Source organism: Podarcis liolepis, assembly GCF_965112155.1.
Source record: "Podarcis liolepis genome assembly, chromosome: 7".
Classification (NCBI taxonomy): Eukaryota; Metazoa; Chordata; class Lepidosauria; order Squamata; family Lacertidae; genus Podarcis; species Podarcis liolepis.
Window position 1 is genome coordinate 14,878,741 of NC_139561.1, and position 20,950 is coordinate 14,899,690.

Below are 20,950 nucleotides of genomic sequence, written 5' to 3' on the forward strand. Positions count from 1 at the left end.
TTTTTTTTTTGAAGGAAAAAAGAGATGTGCTTATAAATCAGTTTATTGGCGGTTAAAATATACAGGATTGAGCGTCAAGAGGGAAATGCAAGACCCACTTCAAAGGGAACCTGTTTCCACTCCACCACAGTGAAGGTTTTATCAGCCACTAAAAAGATTCTCTTGCCAGGGGAATCGGGTTACCCAAAAGAGAGAGAGAGAGAGAGAGAGAGAGAGAGAGAGAGAGAGTTAATCCCAGAGTGACCGTCAATTCCTTCAGATATCAAACTCGCACTGTGAAGACAGGGGAGAGGAGTGAGGAGACAGCCCAGAGGGATTCTGGCCCCCTTGTTCCTGGCTTGGGGGGCAGTGTTACCCGAAAGACCACTTCCACCAATGATGACATGGGCCATACATACACCATAGATTTAAGGCATTCATAAGGACACCCTTTTAAATAGACTTCCCCCAAAGAATTGAGGGAGCTGTGGTTCATTAACGGTGCTGAGACGAGACCCCTAAACTCTCCTTACACAGAGCTACAATTCCCAGAGTTCCCTGGGAAGAAGTGTTGGCTATTAAACTGCTCCGGGAGGGGAAGAGGGATCTCATACATCTGAAGAGTTGGAAGGGGCCCAAATGTCATCTAGCCCTGAGATACAACTCCCTGAGATACAACAACTCACAGAACCTTTACAGAACTCCTCAAATTCTTTTTTTATTTTTTGGCAGGGGGGAGGGGCATGACTGGTGTAGATATGGACACAGCGAGGCATCTGCTAGGCCTTTACACCCCTAGAGGGTCCCACTGATAAGAGTCTCCCCCCCACCAGACCTGCTCGTTCTGCTCACCATTGAAACCCACTGTTTTTTTCTCCACCAGCCTCTGACTCAGATAAACCTTGTGGTGGTGAGGAGGAAGAAGCCATGGAGATGTCACTTCCTGCCTCACTCATTGGATGTCTGCCTGGAGAGCCAACAGGTGGCACAGTGATGAAGAGCAGGGGTAGGGAAGCCTTTGCAACCTGAGGGCCACTTTCAACCTTCTGAAGGGCCACACAGATCTCTTGGATCCAGCGACCAGGGCTTTGTGTTTGGGATGAGGTGCCCAGTAGGATCACTCTGCTGAAGGCCCCTTGAAGTCTGACTTCAGGCTCTGTTCCCCAAAACAGGTGGGTTCCCCCCTCCACAAATATGATACATGGAATGAAGAGACTGTTTTAAACAAACTCTTGTCCCAACCATGGAGGACAGACTCTCTTCAAAAGATGCCCTCCTTTCCCACTTCTACTCTGCTCTGACTTCTGTTATTGCCATCTGCCAGAAACAGATGGCAAACTCCTCGGGTGAGGAGGTGTAAATCATTAGCTGAAGAAACTTGCCTATGAAAACACAGCCCTGTCACCTCAGTGCAAAACACATCGACTGGGTGTGGGCGACATTGCTCCTTTTCAGAGGTTTCCTCTCCCCAAAGCCGTTTCAAAGAGGATCAGGCTGATTCATGGTGGAAGAGACGGATATCACTATCTTCTAACCATGACAGCTATGTTTTCCTTTCCCATTTGGCCCAAGAGACCCTTAAAATATAAGGATTAAATCAAGAGTGATAGCAGCCTATTAGGAGTCACTAAGCAAGCAGGGTGGTGTCACAGATGGCTATTGTCAGCCAATGAGTTTTGGCAAAAAGACAACCATCACTGAGGGCAAATGAAGTCATCTGAGAGTCAGGGCAATGGCAATGAAAAGCCCAACAGTTCCACACAGAATTGTAGAGTCGGAAGAGACCCTGGGGATCGTCTAGTTCAACTCTCTGCAATGCAGGAAATAAGCAGTTGTCCCATATGGGGAATTGAACCTGCAACCTTGGTGTTATCAGCGCCACACTCTAACCAACTGAGCTATCCAGGCTGTCATAGAGTGTAGAAAGCTGGGAGACAAATCTAAACATTGCTGTGGATCTCCCTTGCCCTCAAATTCTCTCCTTGCGAATGGCGGATGAAATTGATGGACTACGCAGAACTAGATAAATTAACAGGAAGGATTCGAAACCTGCGGGACCAGAGATTCTTAGAAGACTGGAGTAAATATATGAACTATCTGAAAAGAAATAGTAATGAACAGATTACGCTAGTAGGATTGCAAGACGTTTTGTAAGGAGGACTATTTGAAATATTACAAGAAAGATTATGCGGAGAATTGTTAGTTAATGATCATTAAGAGTAATAGAGAAATTAAGAAATGCAGAATATGTGATAAAGAACGGACAATCATCAGAGGTGCTGATGGAACTCAAAAATATTGTATAAGATAAGAAGTTATGTTAAATGACTGTTGATATGTTTAAAAAAACCCAAATTCTCTCCTTCCTAGAAATCATAATACACTTCAGATTTTTGTACATTAACTTGGAGCCATTGTCAGACACTTCTCGCTTCCTGATCCCCTTTCACAGCACCCTGTGACTTAATTGGAGGGCTTCTAACTTTCATAGCAGTTTAGCAGTGCGATGCTGCAAAGCAAAACGTTACATGTGCTCAGGGTGCACTCAGCCTGATGCAAGGGAGGCCTGAGGTGTGGTCGACAGTTGTTTCCGCTCTCTCCCAACCCAGCAGCTGCACAGACCCTTCCCTGCTGGGATGGGGCTGGAATAAATTAGACCGGCTCTGGGTCACCTCCCACAATTTGTCAGGCAAGGAGGGGAAAAGGGAGGTCAGGTGGAGATCTTCTTGCAAGGGGATGGGGAGAGAAGAGAAGTCCCGTTGGGAGCCTCCTTAGCTTAATGAGGACTTGATGTTGAGGGAAGATCGATGGGAGGGTAAGCAAGCTGGTTAAGTGGAAACAGAGAGAAGAGACTCGTCTTCCCAGAAATGATCTGTCATCTTGGTTTCTCTACATTTGCAGAAATAGGCAAGGGCTGAAGCCTTGAGCTCACCAGCCAACATGTTGGACTTTCCAGCACCACAGGTTGTGGAGGGTTGAAGACTCGTTGCTGATTTTGCAGCAGTGGTCCTGTCTCCAGTGTCCCAGAACTGGTCAATCGGCATGAAAGGGGAGCTTTTGAGCCACTGAGAAGGAAGTCAATTTTGGCAGGAGCCAATCAGCGAGAAGGCTGTTGAGTAGGCCATGGAGGACTGATTCCTTGGGTCACTCTGGAGGAGGACAGTGAGGAGGAGGAGGTGTTCTGGATGCTCCAAAACTGAGCATTTAGGAATACCAAAAACACGAGTTTCAAGGGAGTGGTGCAAGTTCGGTCAGTATGATGCAGCTTCACGGAAAATGCAACTTAAGTCACTCCAATGTAAGATCTTGAAGCATCGCCTAGGTATGTGTACAGATGAATAATAGAATAAAAAAACTGTAGAGTTGGAAGGGACCCTAAGGGTTTCCCCAACTTGGATCTCCAGCTGTTTTTGGACCACAGTTGGCATCTTCCCTGACCACTGGTCCTACAAGCTAGGGATGATGGGAGTTGTAGTCCAAAAACAGCTGGAGACCCAAGTTTGAGAAACCCTGGTCCAGTTGAAAGGCAACACCTGGAGATCTGCATTGATGGTTGCAATGCATCCCGAATTATTATTGTTGTATATTCTTGGGTTGCATCATCTTGAAAGGTTGTGCAACCTTAGAACAGGGTATGGCTGCGATTATCCACTCCCCAACACCCTTCAGCTCCTGTCTCCTGTCCATCCAAGTCATTGGAGGAGGCTGCGGCTCAGTGACAGAAGATCCCTGGCTTTTCCAGGTTGGGCTGGGAGAGGTTCCACCCTACCTGGAAGCCCTGTCAGTATATACTAGAATGAGCTGGATGACCCAAGTGGCTGACTCACTGCTTTCTTCGTTCTGCTGAAATCAGCCCTTTATTCAGAATGGACTCTCCTTCATTGGAAGTGTTTAAATAGAAGTTGGACGGCCATCTGCCAGCGATTCTTTAGCTGTTATTCCTGCATCGCCGGGGGTTGGACTAGATGACCCCGGGGTCCCTTCTGACTCCACAATTCTATGAGTCTATAATGTATTCTCTTACTTTTCAGCTGTACCATCAGGATCCCCATGACTTCTCTCTGGTTTTAAGATTCTGTAATGTTAACCCTGAGGGTTATTTTGTAGTAGGATGCCTGATGTGCATACAGAAGGCCACGAGTTCAAATCCTGACAGATGGGAAAGACTCTTTGTCTGAAACCGTAGAAAGCTGCTGCCAGTCAGTCCGGACAGTATTGAGCTAGAAGGGCAAGTGGTCTGATTTGGTGTAAGGCCACTTCTTACGAAGCCTGGACACCTTGCACCCAGCTGGAAAGTGCTGGTGTGAGTTCAGGAGTTCAGGGGACAAGGAGAGAAAGAAAGCACCAGGAACTGGAATGCTGGAAGGATTTGGGGGTGCAAGGTGCGTCTACCTGATTTGATTTGGGGTAGCAGACATGGCCTCCTTGTTTGGCTCTGGTTATCCTCTGTCGGCTGGCATGTTTGGAAATGGACAAAATGTTCCCAACAAACGCTGTTACTACATCTCTTGCAATCTTTCCTTAAGAAACCAAACTTGGGTCCTTTTGCTCTTGAAACCTCTCCTCACTTGGAGCTGAACCTTGGAAGATTCAAGACAGACAAAAGGCGGCACAGTGGTACCTCGGAAGTCGAACGCAATCCATTCTGGAAGTCCGTTCGACTTCCAAAATGTTTGGAAACCAAGGCACGGTTTCCGATTGGCTGCAGGAAGCTCCTGCAGCCAATCGGAAGCCACGGAAGATGCCTCGGGCATTCCAGTTCCAAAGAACGTTTGCAAACCGGAACACTTCCTTCTGAGTTTGTGGCGCTCAGGAGCCAAAATGTTTGACTCGCAAGGCGTTCAGGATCCGAGGTACGACTGTACTTGACAAAGAGCAGCATTAAACGCCCACAAGAGGCAGGCACAATGACCAGCTTAGATGGCTTTAAAAGAGGATTTGACAAATTCATGGAGGACAGTGAGCCCATGCGTAGCTTCTAGCCAGAAATGGCTATACTCTACTTCCGGTGTTGTGAGTCAGCGATGCTTCTGAATCCTAGTTGCTGGAAGCCACAGGAAGGAAGAGGGCTCTTGCCTACAGGCTTCCCATTGGGGCATTTGGTTGGCTGTTGTGAGAACAGAATATTGGGCTCAATGGGGCCCCTTTGGCCTAACCCAGCAGAGCTTTTCTGGTGCATAAGAATAAAGACCTTTGCACCCTTCACAGCACACCTGATGGGAACCTCTGTCTGTCTGTCAGTGGGATGCAATTGAAAACCTCATCAATTTTGGGGAGAGGAGAAAAAGAATTAAATTCAAGGTCTCCCACAGGAGGTGGTGGACTCTCCTTCCTTGGAGATTTTTAAGCAGAGGTTGGGTGGCCATCTGTCATGGATGCTTAAATTGAGATTTCCTGCATTGCAGGGGGCTGGACTAGATGAACCCATGGGGTCCCTTCCAACTCTGCAATTCTCTGATTCTATGATCTGCAAATCTCTGCTCAGCCGTGAAACTCTCACTGGGTGACCTTGAGCCAGCCGCTGCCTCTCAGTAAAACCCACCTCACAGGGTCGTTGGAAGGGTAAAATGGGAAAGGAAAGGAGAAGAATCATGTACGCCACCTTGAGCTCCTTCAAGGAAAAGTGGGATATAAATGTAACCAACAGACTAATAAATGAATAAATAATCTTGCCAGACGTTTTCAGAAATGGAAAGACGAAGAACTTCCCGCTAAGAAAAGAACGGATAAGGAAAGCAATGGATTATGTTGAATAAGCAAAGCTAACAGCTAAAATAAGAGAATCTCCATTTTTGAAGAATGGAAACCTTTTTGGGATGATTTAAAGAAATACTACGACATGAGGAGGTTTTGAATTATGAGCAACAGAACAGTTAAAGATTATTGTGTTACGACTATGTTAAAAAAAGGGAAGGTAGGATGCAGCAAAGGGGGAGATAAGAAAAACATCACGGAAAATGGGATAAGAAGTCAATGATATGTATATCAATTTTACGTGGAACTTTTGGAAATTTGATAAAAATATTTTTTAAAAAAGCTTGCCAGACTTAGTTTTTCTTCTTCCCTAAAGTTCTAAATTGCTTTTGTGGTGCTCCCCCCCCCGGCTTTCTCCCTCCTGTCTTCATCAAGAACTTGACGGGCTCAAAATTTGTAGCTCTCGAGAGCCAGTAAAAAGATCTGCTCAGATACGCAGAAAATTTTACAAGTGGGGGTGGTGGGGAGGGAGGGAGAGGGGCGGCTGGCTTAGAAGTGGTGGGAAGAAACCAGTCGTGCCAGCCTGACGGAATGAGAAAGCTATCAAGAATGCAAGTGGAGGAACAGCTGCTGAGAGCCTTCTGGCAAAACAGAAGTGGTCAAAGGGCCTTGGAGGATTGGCTTGGATGGTGGTAGCCGGGGTGGGGGTTTGCAAACTCCGCTGTCGGATAAAGAAAGGGGATGCCATCTTGGTATGGAGCAATTCAAGATAAAATCCGTAGTTTGGGTATTGCTTTCGAGAGCCTTGAGGCATGTGATGAAAGTTACCGTATTTTTTGCCCTAACCCTAACACTTACGCTAACCGTAAACCTAACCGTAACCCTAACCCTAACCCTAACCCTAACCCTAACCCTAACCCTAACGCTAACCCCAACCCCAAACCTAACCCTAACCCTAACCCTAGCCAACAGGACCAGTGGACTCACTTTTTCCCTCCTAAAAAGTAAGGGGAAATGTGTGTGCGTCTTATGGGGCGACTGCAGGCTGCGCAGCTATCCCAGAAGCCAGAACAGCAAGATGGATTGCTGCTTTCACTGCGCAGCGATTCCTCTTGCTGTTCTGGCTTCTGAGATTCAGAATATTTTTTTTCTTGTTTTCCTCCTCCAAAAACTAGGTGCATCTTGTGGTCTGGTGCGTCTTATAGAGCAAAAAATACAGTACATACAGTGGTACCTCGGTTTATGAACTTAATCCATTCCGGAAGTACGTTCTTAAACAGAAGCCATTCTTAAACCGAGGTGTGTTTTCCCTAATGAGGCCTCCCACTGCCTGTGCCCTTCCACCATTAGGATTCGGTTCGTAGACAGAGGTAAAGTTTGCTAACTGAAACACTACTTCCGGTTTTGCGGAGTTCTTATACCGAATAGTTCGTAAACAGCGCTGTTCTTAAACTGAGGTACCACTGTTCCAAATACTGCGACCACGAAAGGCAACACTTGTTAGCTCATACTCCGAGATCCTGTTCTCTGGAGGCCTTAGGTATCACAACACCCTACGGAACCTGTGCCAAATATCTAAAGGATCTACAACTCCCCTCCCATCGAAGAGCCTTTATGCTCGCGAGATTAAATGCTTTCCCTTCTGTGGTGACCAAAGGCAGATTCTCTCATACAGTTGTATCTTGGGTTCAGAACTTAATTCGTTCTTCAAGTCCGTTCTTAACCTGAAACTGTTCATAACCTGGGGTACCACTTTAGCTAATGGGGCCTCCCGCTGCTGCCGCGCCGTTGCTGCACAATTTCTGTTCTCATCCTGAAGCAAAGTTCTTAACCCGAGGTACTATTTCTGGGTTAGTGGAGTCTGTAACCTGAGGCGTCTGTAACCTGAAGCACCTGTAACCCGAGGTACCACTGTACAGTGGTACCTTGGTTTAAGAACGGTCCTGTTTATGAATGATTCAGTTTACAAACTCCACAAAACTGGAAGTAGTGTCCCAGTTTGTGAACTTTACCTCAGCCTAAGAATGGAATCTGAATGGCGGAAGGACACCGGCAATGGGAGGCCACATTAGAGAAAGTGCGCCTTGGTTTAAGAACGGTTTCGGTTTAAGAACAGACTTCCGGAACAGATTAAGTTCGTAAACCGAGGTACCACTTTATTCCATATCAAGCCCAATTGTGTGCCTGCAACCAAGGAGTATGTGATTCAATGGACCACATTCTCTTAGACTGCTCTTTACACAGCAGACCTTGCCAACTGATGCTGAGCAAAATGTTGGACCTCCAGCCTATCAGTCCGAGAAGTTGTCAAATGAAGTTTCTTCTGGCAGATCGGGACAAAGGTATCACTGCCTTAGTAGCTTCTTTTTAGCCACAATTTTACCAGAAAAGGTTCCCAATGAACTATCCTTTTGGGGAACAGACAGGGCGTAGCAGAATATCTAAGTGCACACGACTGCCTTATGACCCTCAACAGCTTCACCCTTGTCCTTTTAATTATCCCGGTGACTTGAAATGTTTTATACTGTGATGCCAATAAGGGTATTTGATTTGGATGCCATCTTGGATGCCATTTGATTTGGATGCCATCTTTTCCTTCTCGCTTTCTTTCAAGAGAGGAGATTCCAACTAAACTTTAGGAAGAGCTTCCTGGTGTTAAGAGTTGTTCCACGGTGGGACATCCACTTCTTTTTCTCAGGACACCCCTGTGAGGTAGGCTGTGTCTGAGAGCAATTGACTTCCCAAAGGTTCACAGGTGAGTGAGAAATTGGGCCTGGGGGTGGGGTGGGGTGCCCCCCTTTCTAAACCCTACAGCAGGCACCCCCAAACTCATCCCTCCAGATGTTTTGGGACTTCAATTCCCATCATCCCTAGCCAACAGAACCAGTGGTCAGGGATGATGGGAATTGTAGTCCCTAAACATCTGGAGGGTCAAATTTGGGGATGTCTGCCCTACAGGCTTGGCAGGATGATAGACTTGACCAGTTAAACGTGCATTCACAAAACGAGTTCGAAATAAAAATGGGAAGCAAGGTGTACAATCTGGAGCCATAAAAATACAGAACGGTAGCAAAGATCCCCCCCCCCAAAAAAATTCAGCAGGCCAGCTTGGCACTGGCTGTAAAGGTAAAGGGACCCCTGACTATTAGGTCCAGTCATGGCCGACTCTGGGGTTGTGGCGCTCATCTCGCTTTACTGGCCGAGGGAGCTGGTGTACTGGAAATAGTTTTTAAAAAATCTTTATTAAGAAACCAAAAACAAAGGAGTCTGCCTAATGCATCTCTGCATGATTTACTGATTGGGCCTGGCCTTTGGTCCAATCAGCTTGTGTAGGAGGCGAGCAATCTTGTTGTCTCTCTGTGGAAGGTCTGAATGGGTGCTCCAATCAGTTCCCAGTACACAGATTTGTCGGGCATCAGAGGAGTGTGCCCATCACCTCTCTGCATAAGTTTCTGCTGGAGTGCTCTCATTCCAATCAGCCTCCACTGGGGGCGGGTAATTTTGCAGTGTCTCTGCAATGCGAGTGATTGCAGCAAAAGGACTCTCTAGAGAGCCTTCCCAATGTGTCTCTGTACAAGTTGCTGCTCAGATTTGCCTCCTTCCAGTCACCTGCACCAGGTGGCTGATGAGGACATCTTCTTCCACATCTTTGCCTACCATGTGATGAGGTTGCTCACACAGAATTGTCTCTTTGTATGAGTTATTGCTCTGGGATTGCCTTGTTCCAATCAGGAAGCATGTTCAGAACAGCAACTCATTAAGGAATGGGGTAGGAGGGTTGCTGTTCAGAGGGGGGAAATGTGTCTTGCAAGCCAAAAACATGCATACAGATTTTTGTGCCTATTGCTTTTTTAAAAAATGCAAACTAATGCAAAAAATGGGGTGAACTGAACTGAATAAGGAGAAAAATGAGAAATAGAGAAAACTCTAAATCATGGGTAGGCAAACTAAGGCCCGGGGGCCGGATCTGGCCCAATCACCTTCTAAATCCGGCCTGCAGATGGTCTGGGAATCAGCGTGTTTTCACACGAGTAGAATGTGCTCTTTTATTTAAAATGCACCTCTGGGTTATTTTAGTTATTGCCTGGTGTTTTTACATGAGCAGAATGTGTGCTTTAATTTAAAATGCATCTCTGGGTTATTTGTGGGGCATAGGAAATTGTTCTTTTTTTCTCTCCAAAATATAGTCTGGCCCCTCACAAGGTCTGAGGGACAGTGGACCGGCCCCCAGCTGACCCCTGGTCTAAAATGAATTAAAATCAGGACACCCTCTCTAAGGTCCCCTGGACTTTTAACTGTGCCCTCCTTTTTTTTCCAATTCAATTTTTTCCAAGGAAAAGTCTAGCAACTGGTGTCTTTGTTGTAGACTTTGCCCCCCACCTCTTCCCAGAAGACTTTATTATACTCCCTGCTCTGTTCACACTTCTTAGCCTTTCTGCTGATGTGTGTTTGCACACAGTGTGGAGCAGGGGATTTATCCGCAATACATCAGGGAATCCCCTGCGGGGTTATCAAATTTCAATGGGATCACGGTGCCGCTTCAAACCCCACCGTTTGTTTTGGCTCTCGGAAAGGTTCTCCATAAATTAGCCAAAGTCTGAGCAGTGTGAGGTGGAGAAATAACGCCAGCCTGCATCCGACAGGTGCAGTCCCAGAAAGGCCAGGAAATTTCCCTCCCTCGACTTGGGGGTCATCTCCATCTGATCAAGCAACTTGCTGTGAATCCCTAATATTCACTTTGACATTCCTCCCCTTCCCACACAGTGCAATGGAGACCCACATGACCTAAAGGCCATCCTCTTCTGCAGTGATTGATTGATTTTCGCTCTATAAGACGCACCAGACCATAAGATGCACCTAGTTTTTGGAGGAGGAAAACAAGAAAAAAAAAATATTCTGAATCTCAGAAGCCAGAACAACAAGAGGGATCGCTGCGCAGCGAAAGCAGCGATCCCTCTTGCTGTTCTGGCTTCTGGGATAGCTGCGCAGCCTGCATTCACTCCATAAGATGCACACACATTTCCCCTTACTTTTTAGGAGGGAAAAAGTGAGTCTTATAGAGCAAAAAATACGGTAGTTTTTCGTTTCTGGACTTAATGGTCTTATGACAGGCCACAGTGGAAGGAGTTCCCCACATGTTGGTATAGCTGTGATACTTGCATTGCGGGGGTTGCCCTTGGGAGTCCCTTTTGACTCTACAATTCTATGATTTTAGAATTGCTCATGTTCCAAAGCACACATTTAACACTTCGCTTCTTGTACTGCCCCCCAACCCAGCTAGGACAGCGATTCACAACTTCCCAATAGTCTTATTTGCTGCAAATAAAAGCCACTTTGTACAAAAACGAGCACATGGGACTTTTACCATGTTTGCCCTACCCAGGGTAGATCCATTGAATTGAACTGCCAATGTATTACGGTATTTTAATATTTTGTTGGAAGCTGCCCAGAGCGGCTGGGGAAGCCCAGCCAGATGGGTGGAGTATAAATAATAAATTATTATTATTATTATTATTATTATTATTATTATTATTATGACTAACCGAGGGTCATTTATTTCCAGGGGGTTTCCTCTGAGTGAAGCTTCATTGGCTACAACTGTAACTGAAAACAACAAACCACTTTGAGGCTCATTTTGTAAGCTGCATTGAGGTGTTCTTGATGATGATGGTGGTGATGTTGATGATGATGGTGGTGGTGGTGGTGGTGATGAATAATAATAATAATAATAATAATAATTTTATTGTTTATACCCTGCCCATCTGGTTGGGTTTCCCCAGGCACTCTGGGCGACTTCCAGCAAAATATAAAAAATAATAAAAGGTCAGACATTAAAAACTTCCCTGAGCAGAGCTGCTTTCAGATGTTTTCTAAAAGTTCTGTAATTCTTTATCTCCCTGACATCTGGTGGGAGGGGAATTCCACAGGGAGGGTGCCATTACAGGGAGAAGGGCCTTTTCAGTGGTGGCTCCCTTGGTTGTGGAATGCCCTCCCTAGTGAAGGGCACCTGTCCCCATCATTTATTAAATTCCAGGAAGAATGCAAAAACATTTCTGTTTCTCCAGGGGTTTGGCGGCTGAAGAAGGCAATTTCTGGCTGCCCTGTGATCATTCCATGGAAGGATATTTCTAATGCTTTTAGAATCAATTTTAGAATGTTTTGACTTTGTTTTTTAGAAGTGTGTATCTGCATCTGTTTGCCACCCTTGGCTTGTTGAAGAGGAAGGGAGCGATATATATTTAGTGAACGAATAAAGACAATATCCCTTACCTGGACTCTTGCCTCAGTGAGTTTGGTCCTCTGAGCGAGCTCCTCTCGGGTGTAGATGTCTGGGTAATGGGTCCTTTCAAAGGCTTTCTCCAGCTCCTCCAGTTGCTCTGCTGTGAAAGTGGTCCGGCTGCGGCGTTGCTTGCGCTTGAGAGGCAGGTCGGGCTCTGACTCGACATCAGATCCTTCATCCAGCCGGTTGCCTGGCGGGGGACGAAAACGAGAGATGGAGGCGGATGAAAACACAGGCCAAGCTGGACCAAAAATTAAGAAGCGATAGTGGAAACAATGGCCAACCCTTCTGTAAGACAAGGTGCAGAAGGTGCCTCGGGTGGCATATCCTGGTGTGTGGCAACATACAAACAGAATAAGAGCCTTCAGCTGGATCTGGCCAATGGCCCATCTAGTCCAGCATCCTGTTCTCACAGTGGCCAACCAAATGCCCCAATGGGAAGTCCACAAGCAGGATTCAAGCACAAGGGCAGTTTTCCCAACAGCACCTCGCATACAAAAGCATTCTTGCCTCTGACCACTACTAGCTATAATGGCTAGTAAGAATTGATAGTCTTCACCTTCTCCATGAATTTGTCCAATCCTCTTTGAAAGCCATCCAAGCTGTTGGCCATCACTGCCTCCTGCAGCAGTGAGTTCCATAGTTCAAAGAATGACTTTTTTTTTATCTGTCCTGAATCAACCCTCCCAGTTCCCCCTGAATGGCCAAAGTTAGGGTTGCATCCAACCAAGTTGCAGGGCCATTGAAATTAATGGATCTTCGTTCGTCATGTCCAGTTGGTCTACTCTGATCTAAAATAGCACTGGATACAAACCTGATTCTGCACTCCACAGGTGTGGTGGAGGACCAAGTCCCATCACCAATGTTGAAATAAGGGCGTGAGGAACCAGTGGCCACATGACCGAGGTGTATCGTATTAGGTGGGGAATGTGGGTTGTGTGTGTTTCTTCTCCCTCTCTCATACCACTAGAACTTTTGGACATCCAGTGGAGCTGAATGACAGAAGATTCAAGGCAGACCAAAGGATGGACCCATTCACACAGCACATATTTAAACTATGGAACTCAGTTCTGCAGGAAGCAGCGATGGTCACCAAGCTAAAGGTAAAGGGACCCCTGACCATTAGGTCCAGTCGTGACCAACTCTGGGGTTGCAGCGCTCATCTCGCTTTATTGGCTGAGGGAGCCGGTGTACAGCTTCCGGGTCATGTGGCCAGCATGACTAAGCCGCTTCTGGCGAACCAGAGCAGTGCACGGAAACGCTGTTTACCTTCCTGCTGGAGCAGTACCTATTTATCTACTTGTACCTTGTCATGCTTTCGAACTGCTAGGTGGGCAGGAGCAGGGACCGAGCAACGGGAGCTCACCCCGTCGCAGGGATTTGAACCGCCGACCTTCTGATCGACAAGCCCTAGGCTCTGTGGTTTAACCCACAGCGCCACCCGTGTCCCTGGTCACCAAGCTAGATGGCTTTAAAAGAGGATTGGACAAGGGGGAGAATGCTGCCAATGGCTACTAGCCATGGAGGCTATGTCCTGTCCCCCCACCTCACTTTCAGAGGCAGTTATGCCTCGGAATACCTGTTAGAGAATCACAGGAAGGGAGAGAGCTCTTGTGCTCAGGGTCTTGCTTTTGGATTTCCCATAATGGACATCTGGTTGGCCACTGTGAGAACAGGATTCTGGAACGGCTCAGAGTGTCTTGCTGTTAACCAGAAGGTTGGTGGTCCAAGCCCACCAAGAGCAGGACGTTTGCATTGCGGGGGGGTTGGACTAGATTATCCTTGAGGGTCCCTTCCAGCTATGATTCTATGACATGACTAGACAGGCCATTGGCCTGATCCAACCCATCTTCCTGCAGGGCCTCCTTTCCTCTGCTCCCTGCGCACTAATTACACACACATTTTTTAAAACTACCATTTCGTAGCCGAACACACAAAAAGAGGAGAGATTTTCTTCCATCCTCCCCTCCCTCCACTGGACTTCCAACACCTCCCCCCTCCAGCACTCCTGGGAGGCCCTTAAAGTTAAATTAATCAACAGGATTAGGTAGAAATTGGTCACACCAAGACCCTCCAGGCTCTGATGGAACTCTTGAGGCGCACCAAGGACCTGCTGTCTTGTCTCCAAGCACCCTGGTGCCGTCTGGAAGGATTCGCCGTCCAAGCCCAGACATGGAGGCGCATTTATTAACCTGGAGATCGGATTGCCAGTTGATTCGGAGGTGGGGGGGGGGAAGGGGTTAGCGGCAAGCAGAGAGTGTGGGTTAGGCACATCTTAAGATAATGTGGCTCCCCCCCCACACTCTCCCTTTCTTCTGCTTTCCCCCTCATGGTCCCATCTGGACTGCCTTAATCCCTGCACCCCTAAAGGTCTCCTCGATAGCCCATCAAATCTTTCGTGCTGTGGAACGGCAGACCTAACCAGGAAGGGCTGCTCGCCAACTCTGAAGATGCAAGCCTTGCCAGTTTGTTTATTTTGCACCAGGCTGAATTCCCTACCCCAGCTTGGTTGAATGAATGCCATGAGCAAATTCTGCACGTATCCTCGCCTCCAAAGAATCCCGGGAACTGTGGTTTGCTAAGGGTGCTGGGATTTGTAGTTCGGCGAGGGGTAAACTCCAGTTCCCGGGATTTATTTTTAATTTTAATTTTTGCAAGGGATGTGTACTTTAATTTGACGGCGTGTACATAGCTATGCTTTTGAATTACGGTGCTGGAGGAGACTCTTGAGAGTCCCATGGACTGCAAGAAGATCAAACCTCTCCATTCTGAAGGAAATCAGCCCTGAGTGCTCACTGGAAGGACAGATCGTGAAGCTGAGGCTCCGATACTTTGGCCACCTCATGAGAAGAGAAGACTCCCTGGAAAAGACCCTGATGTTGGGAAAGATGGAGGGCCCAAGGAGAAGGGGACGACAGAGGATGAGATGGTTGGATAGTGTTCTCGAAGCTACCAGCATGAGTTTGACCAAACTGTGGGAGGCAGTGCAAGACAGGAGTGCCTGGCGTGCTCTGGTCCAGGGGGTCACGAAGAGTTGGACACGACTAAATGACTAAACAACAACAACAACACACAGCTCGAAACAACACAGCATGATGGATAACTCGCTCCTATCCGCGTCTGCTCAGAAGCAAGCCCCGTGGAGCTCAGTTTGGCTTTCTCCAGAGTAGACACACATATAGCACTGGGCTGAGAATTTCAGAAATCTGATGGCAAGCTTCTTCTCAGAGGTGCACTATTCTGGGGATAGAACAGCAATAGCGGCACAAATGGCTTAAATCAGGGATAGCCGAAATCCTGCTTCCTGGTTTCCCATAAGCCACAGGTTGGCCAGTGTTGTAAGAAGATGCTAGACCAGAAGGGCCACTGGATTGCTATGAGGCAAGTTGCCATGTCTCTCTTTAAATCTGCCCTTTATTCAGAGCCATGAAGACCAGAATCATACTTTATTCCTAGGGGGAAAGCCATAGCTCAGTGGCAGAGCACCTGCTACCCACACAAATGGTCCCAAGCTCAATCCCCGATATATCTAGGGAGGACTGTGGTTGTCAGATCTGAAACCCTGGAGTCAACCTAGACACTACTGAGCTAAATGGATCAAGAGTTCCATGTCTCTATGAAGACTAGATCCTTGCATTATTTTTAGGGGAAAGTCCATAGTGGTGGAGCAACCACTTTGCCTGCAGAAGGTCCCAAATTCATTCCTTGGCATTTCCAGGGAGGGCTGGGAGATCCCGCTGCCTGAAACCCTGGAAAGCCATTGCTGCCAGTCAGTGTAGGCAATACTGAGCTCTATGGCCCAATGGGTCTGGCTCAGTATAAGGCAGCTCCCCATGTTGCAACGATTGCTTTCTAGCCTTGCTCACCAGCTGGACCAGATCAGAACTTGTTCTTGAAGAGAGTAAATAAAGCCATCTTGCTTTGCTGGTTAAAAAAATTAATTAGTGGGCACCCCTAGCTTATCTCCCCCCCCTTCTTCCAGGGAGGTGGCACAACTGTCTAGTGGTTCTCACCCCCTTTGACTGCCATTCTGCTCGGACTGAGATGACAGGACACAGAAACTGCCAAATCCATCAAAACGCAAATGAGACTTTAAACCGGAGGAAAGAAGGTGGCAGAGCAACTAGGATGATCGAAAATAATAATTATTTTTGAAATGCAGTAAAAAAAATCACAAAACACAAAACACAACCTAGCTGTGCTTCTCATCCCCAGATACTGTTTCTCTCCAAGACTGTCTGGACAGATCACTGAACCCCAAATGAGAAAGAGGAGAGCAACTGTAAGAATTTACAGACTTCGGCTTTTGCAGAAAAACTGCACACCACCTGTGAGTTCCTAGGGTGCTGGACAATCCAGAATGCTTTTGTGTCATCTGGTGGGATTTTATTTCCTGCGCTTCAGAATTAGATGCTTAACATTCACCTTTCGCGCCAGCCCGGAAAACAGGGATGCATTGATATATAACAATGAGGGATATTTTCTAAATAACAGGGGGAGGGGGAAATTGTTTGCTTTGTACATGGTATGATGTAATGCCCTGCTACCACCCTTTTGGGTTGTTAGTAATGTTAATAAAAAGCTGTCACATGGAAGATGGAGCAAGCTTGTTTTCTGCTTTTCCAAAGGGCAGGACTTGAACCAATGGCTTCAAACAAGAAAGGGGATTCCAAGTGACCATTAGGAAGAACTTCCTGACATTAATGGAGGTGGCAGACTCTCTTTCATTGGGTGTTTCTAAGCAGAGGTTGGGTGGCCGTCGGTCATGGATACTTTAGTTGAGATTCCTGCATTGCAGGGGGTTGGACTAAATGACCCGTGGGGTCCCTTCCAACTCTGCAATTGTATGAAAGCTTTGCAACAGGGCAGGGGAGAGGGGCGAGAGCGATGTGGGTGAAAGAAGATTTCTGCAGAATAAAAATGCACCCCTTCTCTCCTGTACTCATACTCATCAGCCAAAATCATGTTTTTTACTCTCAAATCTAGGACCGAAAGCTATTCCTAGGGTGGACACATTGCATTGTCCTCCCTGGCCCTACGAATCCAAAGAGAACCAGTCGCCTACGCCTGCTACCCATCTTGGCTTCCCTTTTCTCCATCTGTCGCTCCTTGCAGCAACACGCAACCTCCAAAAAAACCACCAACAAACCACCCTCCTTCATCCAATTTTGATTACAGTTTAACATAGTTTAAGGTTTGGTGGCGTGAAGCCGCAGACAGAAAAACCAATCGCGTAATCGTTGATATGCGTTTTAATCTAGTAATGCAGCCCGGGCGGAATGAGAGGGCTCACGTCGGCGAGGTGGTCCGGGAATTCCAAACAGACAGGGCGGCTGGCCTCGGAAAATGGAAAGAAAAAAAAAGTCATTTACAGCTCAGCTGGGGACCGGTGTGCTCAGCAACGCATTAAAGCATCGGGGGCCTTTTTTCAGAGATATGAGGCTGCTTCTTCTCCTCCTCCCAGGCACTGAACTGGTCAGCTGTAACAGAGTGGCATTGGAAGGCAATGCCCGCGATGGAGTTGGGAGAACTTGGAAATTTGACTAAACAGAGGGACAGTTCTCTGTGAAGAGAGCGGGGCGAGGAGATGTGGGTTTGTATGTGGAATGGGGACAAACCTAGACAGCATCTTAAAAAGCAGAGACATCACCTTGCCAACAAAGGTCCGTATAGTTAAAGCTATGGTTTTCCCACTAGTGATGTATGGAATTGAGAGCTGGACCATAAAGAAGGCTGATCACCAAAGAATTGATGCTTTTGAATTAAGGTGTTAGAGGAGACTCTTGAAGTCCCATGGATTACAAAAATATCAAACCTATCCATTCTGAAGGAAATCAGCCCTGAGTGCTCACTGGAAGGACAGATCCTGAAGCTGAGGCTCCAATACTTTGGCCACCTCAGGAGAAGACTCCCTGGAAAAGACCCTGATGTTGGGAAAGATGGAGGGCCCAAGGAGAAGGGGATGATGGAGGACGAGATGGTTGGACAGTGTTCTCGAAGCTAGCAGCATGAGTTTGACCAAACTGCGGGAGGCGGTGGAAGACAAGAGTGCCTGGTGTGCTCTGGTCCATGGGGTCACGAAGAGTCAGACACAACTAAATGACTAAACAACATGTGGAATGGGCTATAGGGTAGATGGCTTTGAAAGGGATTAGATATCAAGGATCAGGTTCTCTCAGATCATGGGGAGAGTGTGGAACCTGCCTGATTTTGGTGGCAGTAGGCTGCTGAAAGCCAGTTTCTTGGGCTGGCTGGTAAGGACCTAAGAAAAGCCCTGCTGGATCTTGCCAGCAGCCCACATCCAGAATGGTGCTGGACAACAACTCCCATCAGCTCCATCAGCCTGTATGGATAACAGTCAAGGAGGATGAAAGTCAGCTTTGTCCTTGGCCTAGGTGGACCATGGATGTGATACAGTGGGGTTGCTTTCAGGCTCCTCTCTGCTGTTATAGGAATTAAACCTCCAAGTACATAGGCAGTCGGCCACTGAATCTCAGAAACATGGGGGAGGGCTGCCATGTTCAATCTTGGAAGCATCTGCTTCGATCTTGGAATAGATGGACATGGGGACACTAGAATCATAGTGTTGGAAGTGGACCCTGAAGATCATGTCCAACCCCCTGCAATGCAGAAATATGCAGCTCTCCTATGCAGGAATTGAATTGGCAACCTTGGCATTATCATCAGCACCATGCTGTGAGCAACTGAGCTATCTGACTGGTCCTGCTGCTGCATCCAGCCATTTGCCCATCTAGTCTGGCATCCTGCCCTCACAGTAGCCAACCAGATGGCCCAGTGGGAAGTCATTCCATGGCAACTCTCCTCTCCTGTAGTTTCCAGCAACTGGTATTCATTCAGAGGCATACTGCCTCCAACAATAGGGATGTGGGTGGCGCTGTGGTCTAAACCACAGAGCCTAGGGCTTGCCGATCAGAAGGTCGGCGGTTCGAATCCCTGCGACAGAGTGAGCTCCTGTTGTTTGGGCCCTGCTCCTGCCAACCTAGCAGTTCAAAAGGACATCAAGTGCAAGTAGATAAATAGGTACCACTCTGGCGGGAAGGTAAACGGCATTTCCGTGCGCTGCTCTGGTTCGCCAGTAGTGGCTTAGTCATGCTGGCCACATGACCCGGAAGCTGTACGCCGGCTCCCTCGGCCAATAAAGCAAGATGAGCGCTGCAACCCCAGAGTCGTCCGTGACTGGACCTAACAATCAGGGGTCCCTTTACCTTTACCTCCAACAATGGAGGCAGAACATAGCTGTCAGGGTTGCCCAGCATTCGTCTGTTCCATGGGTAGGGAGCCTCAGTCTCAGTCCCTTCAACTCCTGCATATCTTGATGGGGGTTTGTGAGGGGGTGTAGAAACTAGCCTGCTGTACAAAGGTAAAAATGGACATTTGTTGCACCACCCATTTTTGCACATGGCCCCGCCCACATGGCCCTCAGAAAGTTGCGAAGAAGGGGATGAGGCCCTCGGGATGAGAAAGGCCCACCCCCATGCCTTCTCTGATCCAGCGGGGCTCTCCTTACTTTCTTCTCTAAAAAAGACCTCATTTGTCAAAACTGGTAATGTTATGGAGTGCCAACATCTAGGGGCAAGAAATCGGTGCAGGAAGAAGAGATAACTTCTACCTGACTTAAATACCTGCGGTATCTACCTTTTCAACCTTCTGAGTTTAGGAAGAAGATGAATAAGGATTAGTCTGGGATTCTGGGAAGCTCATAAGCATGAAGATTGAAGACCACCTACTGTTCTTTTCTCCTAGCAAGTAGGATTCAAAGGAAAGCTGCCTCAAAGGCATAGGTTCCCATCAATCATGGCTGTGAACATAAAGAAACTCATTTTTGCAAGCTCTGTCCATCCAGCTTGGCATTCTGTTCTTCCAGATGTTTACAGGAAGCCAACAAGTGGAACCTAAAGCTGGGGAGGGGAGTCTGCGGCCGTCCAAATGTTGCTGGACTCTCATCATCATCATCACCTATTGGCCATGGTGGTTGGGGTGCATGGGAGCTGAAGTCCAACAGCACCCAAAGGGCTACTGTTTTCCCCATCTGCTAACTAGATTGTCACTGGCCTTTACTTCCCCTAGCTACCTCCATTACACCTCTGTTTTCTTTTAATGCAGGGCTGAGTGTGGGGGGGTGGGAAACAGGTAGCTTTCCTTATATTGCTAGACTCTAGCTATCATCATCCCTGACTATCGGCTATCCTGCTGGGGCTGATGGGAATAGGTTCTCCATCTCTGAAGCTATAGGTTCTCCATCTCTGAACTAGACCATCACTTGCCTTTGCTTCCCCTCCTTAACTCCTCCAAAACTCTGCCCCCTGTGAATGCTGGGGTAGGGAAAACCTGTAGCCTTCTTTACTACTTTTCCAGCTACCATCATCCTTGGACTAGATAAGAGTCCATGTCCTTATGATGTAGTGATGGCCACCAGCTTGGATAAAACAAATTAATGGAGGGTAGGACTGCCAATGGGATGTGGGTGGTGCTGTGGGTTAAACCACAGAGCCTAAGACTTGCCGATCAGAAGGTTGGCGGTTCGAATCCCCACAACAGGGTGAGCTCCCGTTGCTCGGTCCCTGCTCCTGCCAACCTAGCAGTTTGAAAGCACGTCGAAGTGCAAGTAGATAAATAGGTACCACTCTGGCGGGAAGGTAAACAGCATTTCCGTGTGCTGCTCTGGTTCACCAGAAGTGGCTTAGTCATTCTGGCCACATGACCCGGAAGCTGTACGGACCTAATGGTCAGGGGTCCCTTTACCTTTACCTAGGGCTGCCAATGGTTGTTCTACTCCCACTATCAGAGGCAGTAAATGTCTCTGATTGCCAGTTGACTCCCTGGTCCCTGGGGCCTTCCCAGTGAGCCAACCATGAATGAACAAAGACTCAGATCAGCCTATTACTCTCATTCTCTCCCTCTCAAATTATAATCTTTCCTCGTTTTTCCTGTGACTTGGCCCCATTCTCTTACACATAAGAAGAGTTTGCTGGATCA

The 20,950-nt window shown here is 47.4% G+C and overlaps 1 protein-coding gene across 5 annotated transcripts in view; it reads right to left on the reverse strand.

Annotated features, from left to right (window-relative positions):
* Positions 1 to 20,950, reverse strand: part of PAX7 (paired box 7) — a 165,798-nt gene that overhangs the window by 63,124 nt on the left and 81,724 nt on the right. For all 5 annotated transcript variants that reach the window (XM_083512698.1, XM_083512695.1, XM_083512697.1 and 2 more), the window contains one exon: positions 11,944 to 12,143. In XM_083512698.1, the coding sequence (XP_083368824.1) occupies positions 11,944 to 12,143 (200 nt within the window). The remainder of the gene's footprint in view (positions 1 to 11,943; positions 12,144 to 20,950) is intronic.